Source organism: Mustelus asterias, unplaced genomic scaffold (genome assembly GCF_964213995.1).
Source record: "Mustelus asterias unplaced genomic scaffold, sMusAst1.hap1.1 HAP1_SCAFFOLD_1055, whole genome shotgun sequence".
Classification (NCBI taxonomy): Eukaryota; Metazoa; Chordata; class Chondrichthyes; order Carcharhiniformes; family Triakidae; genus Mustelus; species Mustelus asterias.
This window is the reverse complement of record NW_027591000.1, coordinates 55,598-69,530: the sequence shown is the minus strand read 5'-3', so window position 1 is coordinate 69,530 and position 13,933 is coordinate 55,598. Positions and strand designations below refer to the sequence as shown.

Here is a 13,933-nt window from a genome sequence, read left to right as displayed (position 1 = left end):
CCATGGGCTGCCGACCACACTACACTTGATCTTAGCCAAAAGGCCGAGAAGCGACCTACAATTTTGAGGGGCATCATCATGTTACCATTAATTCTTGTCAGTTCCCACTAAATTCCCGACCATAGCTCTTTCGATAGCTGTGACATTAATGTCTTTCTGACTCTGTTTTGATTAGAAACTGTGAAGGCAGCTTCATTAAAACTCACTCTTGTATCAATTGTTTCTGATAAGGTGTCTGGTGAGGCAATTAAGTCTCCTTTATGGCCTTGTGATTCCAACAGTTGGGTGCTTTAAAGGAATGTATCTGACATATGTTTAGTATCAAAGGGCACTCTGTAACTGTGCAGCAAAACTTATTTGTTTAACTTCTAAAAATGTACAGAAGATATATTTATATGTATGACTAATTAAATGTATTACATGTACCTTTAAAACTACAAAGTATGTAAAACAGCTCATTACAATTACTAACAAACTTGGTCCCCATTGATAAAGTGACCTCTACATCTAAGTTGATTAAACAAATACCCTAGCAGAGCCTGGCAATCTTATAGTAGACAGTAAGAGTTTTAACAACACCAGGTTAAAGTCCAACAGGTTTATTTGGTAGCAAATACCATTAGCTTTCGGAGCGCTGCTCCTTCATCAGATGGAGTGGAAATGTGCTCTCAAACAGGGCACAGAGACACAAAAATCAAGTTACAGAATACTGATTAGAATGCGAGTCCCTACAACCAGCCAGGTCTTAAAGATACAGACAATGTGGGTGGAGGGTTCATTAAGCACAGGTTAAAGAGATGTGTATTGTCTCCAGACAGGATAGCCTGCAAGTCCAGGAGGCAAGCTGTGGGGGTTACTGATAATGTGACATAAATCCAACATCCTGGTGTAGGCCGTCCTCATGTGTGCGGAACTTGGCTATCAGTTTCTGCTCAGCGACTCTGCGCTGTCGTGTGTCATGAAGGCCGCCTTGGAGAACGCTTACCTGAAGATCAGAGGCTGAATGCCCGTGACTGCTGAAGTGCTCCCCCACAGGAAGAGAACAGTCTTGCCTGGTGATTGTCGAGCGGTGTTCATTCATCCGTTGTCGTAGCGTCTGCATGGTTTCCCCAATGTACCATGCCTCGGGACATCCTTTCCTGCAGCGTCTCAGGTAGACAACGTTGGCCGAGTTGCAAGAGTAGGTACCGTGTACCTGGTGGATGGTGTTCTCACGTGAGATGATGGCATCCGTGTCGATGATCCGGCACGTCTTGCAGAGGTTGCTGTGGCAGGGTTGTGTGGTGTCGTGGTCACTGTTCTCCTGAAGGCTGGGTAGTTTGCTGCGGACAATGGTCTGTTTGAGGTTGCGCGGTTGTTTGAAGGCAAGAATTTTAGCACGGCCAATGCACCTAACCAGCACACCTTTCGGACTGTGGGAGGAAACCGGAGCACCCAGAGGAAAGCCACGCAGACGTGGGGAGAAGAGACAGTAACCCAAGCCACGAAACAAAGCCGTGACCCTGGCGCTGTGAGGCAGCAGTGCTGACCACTGTGCCATCGTGCCGTGAACCTGACTACATCGCCAGTGGGGGCTGGGAATGAGCTCGCTGGCACAAATACCATTATGGCCCTCTCGAGAGATTTAGTGACCATAACGAGATTTGCGGCCATTGTGAACGGGCCCAGTAAATCTCGCCCTATGTGTTGATAAGTCAGGATACAATTCTCACATGAGGGGGGAACCATTTTAATTTTGATAGTGTAAATTGCAATGTTGAAAACTGATCCCAAGTTGGATTAGCATTGGGTTAGAAACCTCTTAAGAAGATTTGTGCTTTGATCCCAAAGTGGAAAGGGAACATTTATTTTAAAAGATTTGACAATAATTGACATTACTTCAAACGGCTTCAACTCTCTGGGCTAAAACAAAAGAAAGGTTTAAAATATACTTGGAGCCAGCTCAGCAGCATGCTTTCCGAAGTTGGGATACTTTCAAAATGAAAAGGCCAGGCACAGTCTAATGGTTACTTTTGAGAAAAGGAGAATGCTGTTTCAGGGAATGAGGCAACGAAAAAATGCTAATGCCTGGAATCAATTGAATGTTTGATTTCTGTTTCAAACCTATTAGAATATGTTATTGGACTATAACATGCCTCGAGATAAAATTAATATGATAAGCTGGAATGGAGTTCTACTGCATATGTAGGTATCCCAGGTAACTGACTTTTAAAGTTAAAAATAAAAACCCTTCCCAGACTCCTTAGCAGCCCACTTCCGGTTTTCACTTTAAACTTAAGAAAAATACTACTACAAAAGTAGAGGCCAAAAAAAAACACACACCAGCTGACTAATTAAATAAATAAATAATTCAATCAATCTCTCACCAGCACTCCTGCCTCCAATCACTCCCTCTCTGCTTGCTCCAGTGGAACAATGAGGAACACAACAAGAGTTGGTGAGAATGCCTCCAAATAACTGATAAATCCTTGTCATACTGCACAGATACAACAGTGGATAAATAGAGAAATAGACAGAGAGATGGACAGAAATATAGATAAATTGGAAGATTGACAGAAAGACAGGCTAATAGATAGACAGGTAGATAGGGAGACAGTGAGATGGATAAATGATAGGTTGATAGTCAAATAGATAGATTAATTAAAGTTAGAAAGATTGGCAGATAATATAAGTTTAACTTTAATCTATTAATGTCGCAAGTAGGCTAACATTAACACTGCAAGAAGCTACTTTGAAAATCCTCCGGTCACCACACTCTGACGCCTGTTTGGGTACACTGAGGGAGAATTTAGCATGGCCAATGCACCTAGCCAGTACCTTCTTTGGACTGTGGGAAGAAGCCGGAGCATCCGGAGGAAACCCATGCAGACATGGGGAGAATGTGCAGACTCTGCACAGACAGTGACCCAAGCTGGGAATCGAACCCAGGTCCCTGGCGCTGTGAGGCAGTGGTGCTAACCACTGTGCCACCCAATAGACAGTAAGTAGATGGAAAAGAAGATGTATAGATGAATGATAGATGGACAGTGGTTGTTATATCGAGTTGAACATGACCAAACTCTGCATGTTTCCAGGTTCAAATGTTGCGAAACAGATTACCAAAGGCTGCGGGAATTGTGCCAAACCTGTTTCGTTCAACACAGGTTCATTCACATATTTCAAAGGATCCAAATGTTCCACTTCTGACTTATGTAACAATGTCAGTCACAAAGGTAAGGTCTTAAGCACGTGAAGCCAGTCAGAACCCACAAATGGATTGTATACTCAAAAAGGAACTCATTACAGAGCTCTGGGGAAGATGCTGCGAGCATGAGAATGATGGGCTGAATGGCCTCTTCCTGTGCTGTGCGGTTCTATGTAACTGATGATACACTGAGTGCTTCTCAATGAAATTAACAAACTTGGGTATCTCCACCCCCAAGACAGTGCTTCTGGAATCATTAATATTTTGTCTTCCTATTTCAGTGGAAGAGAGCACAATACCGAATGGTCTGGAGTGTTATGCATGCCAAAGTGATTCTGTTGCTGCCTGTGCCAACAGTATGAGCATCGTGAAATGTGTAGGAAATCAGAATCGCTGTAGCTACCCTTACACTCAACTACCCACTAGTAAGTTTCCCTGTTGACATATCATGGTAAGAGTTAAAATGTATCCTGGATTAGGAGAGATCTCTCGTTTGATGAAAGGGATCTCCCAGAGAATTGAATGTGAATCAAATTGAGGAGTGACTTCCAGATGAGTTATGAAATGTTATTTCATTTATATTTGTAGGGATGGAGTGAATCATAAATCGATGAACTATTCTAGGAATGGAGTCAGCAAAATAACTTTGCCCCATCACTTGTATCTAATTAAGAACATAAGAAATAGGAGCAGGAATAGGCCATCTAGCCCCTCGAGCCTGCCCCGCCATTCCATAAGATCATGGCTGATCTGAAGTGGATCAGTTCCACTTACCCGCCTGATCCCTATAACCCCTAATTCCCTTACCAATCAGGAATCCATCTATCCGTGATTTAAACATATTCAATGAGGTAGCCTCCACCACTTCAGTGGGCAGAGAATTCCAGAGATTCACCACCCTCTGAGAGAAGAAGTTCCTCCTCAACTCTGTCCTAAACTGACCCCCCTTTATTTTGAGGCTGTGCCCTCTGGTTCTAGTTTCCTTCCTAAGTGGAAAGAATCTCTCCATCTCTACCCTATCCAGCCCCTTCATTATCTTATAGGTCTCTATAAGATCCCCCCTCAGCCTTCTAAATTCCAACGAATCCAAACCCAATCTGCTCAGCCTCTCCTCATAATCAACACCCCTCATCTCTGGTATCAACCTGGTGAACCTTCGCTGCACTCCCTCCAAGGCCAATATATCCTTCCGCAAATAAGGGGACCAATACTGCACACGGTATTCCAGCTGCGGCCTCACCAATGCCCTATACAGATGCAGCAAGACATCTCTGCTTTTATATTCTATCCCCCTTGCGATATAGGCCAACATCCCATTTGCCTTCTTGATCACCTGTTGCACCTGCAGACTGGATTTTTGCGTCTCATGCACAAGGACCCCCAGGTCCCTCTGCACAGCAGCATGTTGTAATTTATTTCCATCTAGATAATAATCCAATTTGCTATTAATTCTTCCAAAGTGAATAACCTCACATTTGTTAACGTTATACTCCATCTGCCAGATCCTCGCCCACTCACTCAGCCTGTCCAAATCTCTCTGCAGACCTTCTACTGAATCAATCAAATTGATTCAGCAGGTAACATTTGGTGTATCATCAAGCTGGAGAGGTTCAGGGAAAGAATCCCGGAGCTTAGTACCCAGCAGCCAATGGTGGAGTGATGGAAATCAGGGAATGTGCAAAAGGCCAGAATTGGAAGAGCATTGAGATCTTGGGGTTGTAGGAGAGAAGGTTAAAGAAATAGGGAGAGTTGGATGGAATTGAGGAAGTTACACAGGTAAGGAAGGTTTGGGCTGGAGGAGATTACAGAGATAGGGAGGGTTATCGGGGCTGCAGAACGTTACAGAGATAGGGAGGATTGAAAGGGTTGGAGCAATTTACAGGCTACAAACAAACACACACTTCACATTCCAATCCTCTGCCATCCTTACCCATACAGGTTGGTTACCAATTTCTGGGGAGAGAGAATGAGATTTCTGCTAAATTAGGGGCAGGGCTGATCTGTACGTTTGCATCCAGTTGAGCCAGAGGTGAAAATCGCCCAAATTCATTTCAGGTCAGTGATGCACTATCAATTACGATACGAGGACTCCAGCGAGTGAGTGAAATAACAGGCTTTTAATCGCAAAGAACTGGAGCACACCCTTGCAGCTAACCTGGCCCAGACTGAGGCAAGGAGGAGGAACCATCACCTTTATACCTCACTCAGGTGGAAAGGGAGGAGTCTCAGGTGGAAAGGGAGGAGTCTCGGGCCAGATGCAGCATGGGTGTGTCCAGGCATACAACATGTAATTACAGTGGGTCACCACAGTCAGAACTCGATAAGGACAAGAGAGAGGAAAGGAACAGGAAGCTGCACTGATAGGTTCAGATGAAGTAAGATGGGAAGGGGACTGTGAGCATCATAAAGGCTGACATTGAACTAATGGGCTGAATGGCCTGTGTCTGTCCTGTAGATTCAGAGTAAGTTTGGGAAGAGGAGGGAGGGGGGATTCTCATTGTGCAAGTGCAAACCTCACCTGAATTCCAATCCCAGTCTGTGGAGCTGGATTTCTTTTGTAAACACATGAAGATTTTAATTTGATCTTTAGTACTCTACAGTTTGCAGAATTCCTCAGGGGAGCTGGGATTTGATTGAAGAGACAAACATCAGAATGGCCAAAAATAACTTTTATCTTTCTGTTACCAACAGTTGGGGTGCGCGCTGTTATCAAAGGTTGTCTATCAGAGAGCACCTGCCAGTTGCCCAAACTATCAATCTTCGGAGTACAACACGCTTCAGACATCCATTGTTGTCAGGGGAACCGGTGCAACAAGGGCACGACCCTCCCAGGTACCCATTACTAGGCACGGGATACACGGGGTACTGAAGTTAATGTGTGAAGTCACTGAGACTAATAGTCTGTTTTTCTTCCACTTAAGGACGACAATGTCACACCTGTATCGGGCCGCCTGGAAACTGCTCTTCCTTTCCAATACAATGCATCTCTTCAAGCTGTATAACAGCCTATTTCAAACAAGTCATCAGTAAGTGACCCAAGGCAAACGGTGCTTAAAAGTATCATTGTTCTTTCAAAACATTAACTGTTCATACTTTAGATTCAGTGTTACTGCAGTACATTGATATTTATGGAGCCTCAAACAACATACCAGCAACATCTTGTCTGTAGACAATGCCTTTAGGTGTAAAGAGTCTTTCATAGGTATGTTGTGAAACAATGTTGACCTCGAGTCAATAATGGAGATATTAGGATAGGTGGATGGGGTTGGAAAATTCCTGCCCTCAGTACTTATGGGGATATTTGGACAGGTGACCAAAAACTTAGTTGCGGAGTTAGATTTTCAGGAGTATCTTACATGAGGAGACAGCGAGAGGCTGAAAGGTTTTGGGGGGGGAATTCCAGAGCTTCCAGCTCAGGCAGCTGAAGGCAGGGCCGCCAATGGTAGAACGATGGAAATCAGGGAATGTGCAAGACACCAGAATTGGAGGAGTGCAGATGTCTTGGGGGACTGCAGGGGCTGGGGGAGGTGACAAGATTGCAACTGGCCCAGATGGGGTACCCGGACGAGCACTCAGATCCTGTGGGGAGCAACTGGTGGGGATATTTGCAGACGTCTTTAACCTCTGAGCTTTCTCCAATCTGAGGTTCCTACCTGCTTCAAGAAGATTACCACCATCCCTATACCAAAAGGAAGTTAGGCAGCATGTCTTAATGACTACTGCCCAGTGATTCTGACATCCATCATTATCAAGTACTTCGAAAGGTTAGTCATGGCACACATCAACTCCAGTCTCCCAGATTGCCTGGATCCACTACAGTTTGCCTATCACTGCAACATGTCCACAGCAGACGCCAAAACGCTGGCCCTACACACAACCCTGGAACACCTGGATAACAAAGACACCTATGTCAGACTCCTATTTATTGACTACAGCTCAGCCTTCAACACTATTATCCCAAAACACCCATCTCCAAACTCTGTGGCCGAGGGCTCAGGTCCTCCCTCTGTGACTGGATCCTAGACTTCCTAACACAAAGATTGCAATCAATGAGAATAGGTAACGACACCTCCTCCACGATTATCCTCAACACCAGTGCCTCACAAGGTTGTCTCCTCAGCCCCTTACTACACTCCTTATACACTTATGACTGTATGTTCAAATTCCCCTCCAACTTCATTTTCAAGTTTGCTGATGACACCACCGTAGTGGGTCGGATCTCAAACAATGAAGAGACAGAGTACAGGAAGGAGGGAGAGAATCTGGTGCAATGTTGCAATGACAGTAATCTCTCCCTGAATGTCAGTAAAACAAAGGAGATACTCATCGACTTCAGAAAACATAGTGAGACCATGTCTACATCAAAGGTGATGAAGTGTAGATGGTCGAGAGCTTCAGGTTTATGGGGTGTTCAAATCACCAACAATCTGTCCTGGTCACTCCACGCCGACACTGGAGTAAAAATCTACCAATGCTTCTACTTTCTCAGGAGGCTAAGGAAATTCGGCGTGTCCTCTTTGACTCTCACTAATGTTTACAGATGCACCGTGGAAAGTATTGTTTCCGGATGCATCATGGCTTGGTATGTGAAACTACAAAGGGTTGTAAACATAGCCCAGTCCATCATGCAAACCAGCCTCCTATCCATTGACTTCAGCTACACTTCCCGCTGCCTCGGGAAAGCAACCAGCATAATCCAGGACCCCACGCACCCTAGACATGCTCTCTTCCACCTTCTTCCACTGGGAAAAAGAGACAAACGTCTGAAAAAATATACCAACCGACTCAAGAACAGCCTCTTCCCTGCTACCATCAGCCTCTTGAATGGTCCAATAACATATTAAGCTGATCTTTCTCTTCACCTTATCTGTAACTGCAACACTATTTTCTGCACCCTCTCCTTTCCTTCTCCCCTACGTACCCTATACTTTGTCTGTATAGAGCACGAGAAACAATACTTTTCACTGTATCCCAATACATGTGACAATAATAAATCAAATCAGAGATAAGGGAGGGTTGTAGGAGCTGGGGAAGGTGACAGCGATAGGGAGGGTTGTAGGGACTGGAAGAGGTTACGGAGAGAGGGAAGGTTGTAGGGACTGAAGGCGGTTACAGAGATAGGGAGGGTTGTAGGGGCTGGAGGAAGTTACAGAGTTAGGGAGGGTTGTAGGGGCTGGAGGAAGTTACAGAGTTAGGGAGGGTTGTAGGCCCTGGAGGAGGTTACAGAGATAAGGAGGGTTGTAGGATCTGGAGAACTCTGTCCTTTAATGGGAAAGGTTGTTAGGACTGGAGGAGGTTACAGAGATAGAGCGGTTTGTAGTGACTATAGGGGGTTATAGACATCGGGACATTTGTAGAGGCTGGAGGGGTTACAGAGATACCAAGAGTTTTAGAGGCTTGAGGAGGTTAGAGAGATAGGGAGGATTGTAGGGGCTGGAGGAGGTTATAGAGAAAGAGAAATTTGTCAGGGTTGGAGGAGATTACAGAGATAGGGACGGTTGTAGGGACTGGAGGAGCATACAGAGATAGGGAGGGTTGTAGGGGCTGGAGGAGGAAATTAGTCTGGAGCAAAAGCACCACGATGGGCCAAATGGTCTGTCTCCATCAATTCTGTGTTAGTCCGGAAGGACACCAACATGGGGAAGATGGTTGAAGGCTGCCTTTAATGGTGGAGTGCTGCATGAATGAACTGTCTTCAGGAGGACAAGGCAGAAACCAGGCTGCACGGTCCTCCCAGTCTGTAATTGAATACAATTTCATGGTTCAATTTTCACAGGTGGAACATCCCAAGAGCTTCTTATTAAGGGTTGCGGAAATTGTTTTGGAACTCTGTCCTTTAACGCTGGTGAATTCTCAGTGGAAAGAGTTGATAATTGCTGCACATCTGACAACTGCAACACTGGCACCATCACAGGTATGGAACAAACACATGCATAGGAAGTTTCAACTTTATATCCATGTCAAATGATTAGAAACTTTCTACAGTATAGGAGCACGCCATTCAATCCTTCTCTGATGGTCTAACTCAATTGCACTATTCCACCCTATCTCCAGATCCCATAATGCCAATGTTAATACAGTCAAATGTGCCAAAGCAGTTCATTATCTGGCACGGGGTGTCAATGTTAAGGAGACATGATGCCAGGTAACAAAAATGCTTGGTCAAAGAGGTTGCTTTTATACAGCCTTTGGAGGATAAATCTTTGCAAAGGTATAGGGGGTGAATTCCAGAGCTTAAGGCTCAGCCAGCTGACGACACAGCCTCCAATGCTGGAGCAATCAAAATCGGGGGATGCTCAAGAGACTAGAAATGGCAGACCACATAGGTCTTGGAGGGTTGTAGAGGCTGGAAGAGGTTACAGAGATAGGGAGGGTGGGAGGAGCTGGAGATGATTGCAGAGATAGGGAGGGTTGTAGGAGCTGGAGGAGGTTACATATATTGTGAGGTTTGTAAGGGCTGGAGGAGGTTACAGAGATAGGGAAGGGTGTAGGGGCTGATGGAGGTTAGAGATAGGGAGGAATGTAGGAGCTGGTGGAAGTTACAGGGATTGAGAGGGTTGTAGGAGTTGGAGGAGGTTACAGAGTTAGGGAGGATTGGAGGACTGGAGGAGGTTACAGAGATAGTGAGAGTTATATAGGGTCTGGAAGATATTACAGAGATAGGGAGGGATGTAGGGGCTGGAAGAGTTTACAAAAATAGGGAGGGTTGGAGGGGCTGGTGGAAGTTACTGAGTTAGGGAGGGATGGAGGGGCTGGAGCTGTTTACAGAAATAGGGAGGGTTGGACTGGCTGGAGGAAGTTATTGAGTAAGGGAGGGGATGGAGGAGGTTACAGAGAGAAGGAGGGTTGTAGGGACTGGAGGAGGTTACAGAGAGAGGGAGGGTTGTAAGGGATGGAGGTAGTTACAGGGTTAGGCAGGTAAGGTCAGTAAAAGAAAAGAATACAAATGAGAAATTATGAGCCTTTTGTTCACCCAGCCTGTCCCACACAATTGTGATCCTTTTGTACCACAATATGTAGACTCCGCACCCCTCCTGGAACTTCTTGGGAGGGGATCAAAATTCCAGATCACTAAAACTGAATAGAGAATTCTTACGATGGTCTGGGTCAAAGTCCGTGTACTATCATAGAAATCATAGAAACCCTACAGTGCAGAAGGAGGCCATTCGGCCCATCGAGTCTGCACCGACCACAATCCCACCCAGGCCCCACATATTTACCCGCTAATCCCTCTAACCTAGGCATCTCAGGACTCTAAGGGGCAATTTTTAACCTGGCTAATCAACCTAACCCGCACATCTTTGGACTGTGGGAGGAAACCGGAGCACCCGGAGGAAACCCACGCAGACACGAGGAGAATGTGCAAACTCCACACAGACAGTGGCCCGAGCCAGGAATCGAACTCAGGTCCCTGGAGCTGTGAAGCAGCAGTGCTAACCACTGTGCTAGTCCAGATAAGATCAATGGAATAGAATTTCGGGAGGTTAAGGGTGCGGAAATGCTATATGTCACAACGAATGTAATACAATCAGTACGGCTGTCCAAGGTAGATCTCCAACCCCTGCATGTATAAATTGATTTGTTTAGAAGCAATTGAAGGAATCTGACCAGAATTTTCCTGTTTGTTGGTCAGGGCAACCAAACGCCTTTAATGGCCTTCAATGTTATGGATGCACACGATATTCAACCGGGAATTGTTTCGATCCCAACACTTTGGTGAAATGTGTCGGGAAGCAAACGAGGTGCCTCCACTCCTCAACAATAGGTATGATTAAGATGTTAATTCATCTATAACTGCAATAGAACACGGACACAGCGTCAATGTAACACCGACACAGCGTCAATGTGACACCGATACAGCGTCAATGTAACACCAACACAGCACCAACGCAACACTGATACAGCGTCAATGTCACACCGACACAGCGTCAATGTGACACCAACACAGCACCAACGCAACACCGATACAGCGTCAATGTAACACCGACACAGCGTCAATGTGACACCGATACAGCGTCAATGTAACACCAACACAGCACCAACGCAACACCGATACAGCGTCAATGTAACACCGACACAGCGTCAATGTGACACCGATACAGCGTCAATGTAACACCAACACAGCACCAACGCAACACCGATACAGCGTCAATGTAACACCGACACAGCGTCAATGTAACACCGATACAGCGTCAATGTGACACCGACACAGCGTCAATGTAACACCGATACAGCGTCAATGTAACACCGACACAGCGTCAATGTGACACCGATACAGCGTCAATGTAACACCAACACAGCACCAACGCAACACCGATACAGCGTCAATGTGACACCGATACAGCGTCAATGTAACACCGGTGCAGCATCAATGAAACGCTGACACAGCGTCAATGTAACACGGACAGAACATTAATGTAACAATTGCAGAACATCAGTGCAACACCAAATTAACAACAATGTTTTGGCAACATTACTCCATCAATTTTACTTCATCCTAATGTTGACTTTCTTAGAGAATTCCAGGGATGGCTTCATTAAAGGCTGTGCTTCTGAGAGTATCTGCAACAACCCAAGTGTGCTGAGCTTTTATAACATCCAATCGAAGCAAGACTTCTACTGCTGCACAGGGAATGGGTGTAATCGTTGGAGTACCAATCCAGGGAGCAGTGCAACATAGATTACACCCGCTCATACCATGACCCTCCTTATCCTGACAATATTCGGTCTGATATTCTGTCTGTTTTAACCAGGGCTCTGAAAAATTCAGTCTTAGCTGTAGTAAATTTTTAGAAGATTCTGTTGGAGGTGAGGTAAATTTTTTTCTCTCTTATTCGATGTTGTGATGTTGGGTGCGCTCACAGAAAGAGCAGTTGAAGCAGGTTCAGTCAGAGCTTTGAAAATGTGAATTGGATAACTGTTTTAGAAAGAGAAATTCACAGAGCTATGGGTGAGTGGGACTAACTGGATGACACTTAGGAATTTCCAGAAGAGACATGATGGGCCAAATGGCTTCTTTCTGTGCTCTAAGATAATGATCTGTCGGGATCTGTGACATAAAAGGGGGTGACTTCCCTTGCTAATTCCAAACTATATCTCATTTCTAGGTCTCCATATTTGGTTTGGTTCGAATCTCTCAATGATATTTCTTGGTATAGAATCTCTGTACAGACCCATCCATGGATCAAGTTCCTGTCTTCTACTTGGTCCAGCAAAATAATCCCTCTCTGCGTCTGCCACCATCTGCACTGATATTCCCCCATGTTCATCATGGTTCACTTAGTCACGCTTTAAGCTCTGAGTCAGGATGTTGTGGGTTTGAGTTCCACTCCTGGAACTTGAGCACAAAGTCAAGGGTTACGCAACCAGTAAAGGACTCAGGGAGTGCTGCACTGTCAGAGGGTCGGTGCTGAGGGAGTGCAGCACTGTCAGAGGGTCAGTACTGAGGGAGTGCTGCACTGTCAGAGAGTCAGTACTGAGGGAGTGCTGCACTGTCAGAGGGTCAGTACTGAGGGAGTGCTGCACTGTCAGAGGGTCAGTACTGAGAGAGTGCTGCACTGTCAGAGGGTCAGTGCTGCACTGTCAGAGATTCTGTCTTTCAAATGAAAGGTTAAACTGGTTCCGAACCTGTCCTCAGATGGATAAAAGATTCTTCAAAAGTGAATTGGGGAGTTCTCCCCACTGTCTTCGTCCCTCAACCAACATCACAAAAACAGATTTTCTTGTCATTATCTCATCTCTCTTTCTGGAACTGGAACTTGCCTTTGGGTCTCACCAAAGTGCTTTTTTCATTCATCCATGGGATGTGAATGTCACTGACTGGGCTAACATTTATTGCTCTTCCTGAGGATATTTTTTGAGTCAACCACATTGCTGTGAGTCTGCAGTCACACATAGGTCAGACCAGGTAAGATTTCCTTCCCTGAAGGGCATTAGTTGAGCAGATGGATTTTTTCATAATCGACAATGGTTTCAAATCACCTTTTCACTTTTAATTCCAGATTTTTTGTTGAATTTAAATTTCACCATCTGCCGTGGTGGGATTCAAACTCGGGTCCCCTGAGGGTTATCCTGGGTCTCTGGATTGTCACTGGACAATACCACTACACCACTGCCTCCTCTTCAGTATCTAGATTAGATCTGCTGTGGACACAGGTTGATGAGGTGAAAATGCTGTAAGGGATTGAGATTTGGAAAAGGAAGTTGGTGCGTTCAGTCTGTCACCAGATACTGTACATGAGTTCCATTAATCATTCCGACTGGAGATTGTAGTTTGGGATTATTTCAGTTTGCAATATATAAATGTGATTCAATTATCGGATATTAATCACAATCAGAATGGGAATCGGTAAACTTTGCTGTAATCTGTAAGTATATACTCTGCAATAAATTGTCAATGTTTAACAGTATACTCTGGATCATGCTAAAGGTTTTATTCTATGTTTCCAAGATGTTTCACTGCATTTTTCACTTACCTCATAAAAAAACACAAAATCAATTTAGTGCAGAGAGGGCAAAGATTCTTCACATAATATAATCTGGATATAAAATTGTGGAGCTCCTATTGTGCTGTGTCACAAAAAGACAAAAAACTTTATTTCAATTTAATTTTAGAAGTTTTCTTTAATGTTTTCAGGGCTGGTTCAGCCCCTGCAGTGTCCACCAATGGCTGGAGGCCTCAAGTGTATGGGCAAAAGCACATGCTCCCTGTCCAGCGACACCCATGTGTGACCGCAACCACAGAATAGG

The 13,933-nt window shown here is 45.0% G+C and overlaps 1 protein-coding gene across 2 annotated transcripts in view; it reads left to right on the top strand.

Annotated features, from left to right (window-relative positions):
* Positions 1–13,628, top strand: part of LOC144487816 (urokinase plasminogen activator surface receptor-like) — a 43,387-nt gene extending 29,759 nt beyond the window's left edge. Inside the window, exons 2-7 of one of the 2 annotated variants that reach the window (XM_078205889.1) lie at positions 3,466–3,609; positions 5,876–6,016; positions 6,106–6,210; positions 8,961–9,098; positions 10,818–10,949; positions 11,701–13,628. In XM_078205889.1, the coding sequence (XP_078062015.1) occupies positions 3,466–3,609; positions 5,876–6,016; positions 6,106–6,210; positions 8,961–9,098; positions 10,818–10,949; positions 11,701–11,864 (824 nt within the window). In that variant the 3' untranslated portion in view covers positions 11,865–13,628. The remainder of the gene's footprint in view (positions 1–3,465; positions 3,610–5,875; positions 6,017–6,105; positions 6,211–8,960; positions 9,099–10,817; positions 10,950–11,700) is intronic. The other variant, XM_078205890.1, reaches the window with a different exon arrangement.
* Positions 13,629–13,933: the final 305 nt, after the last annotated feature.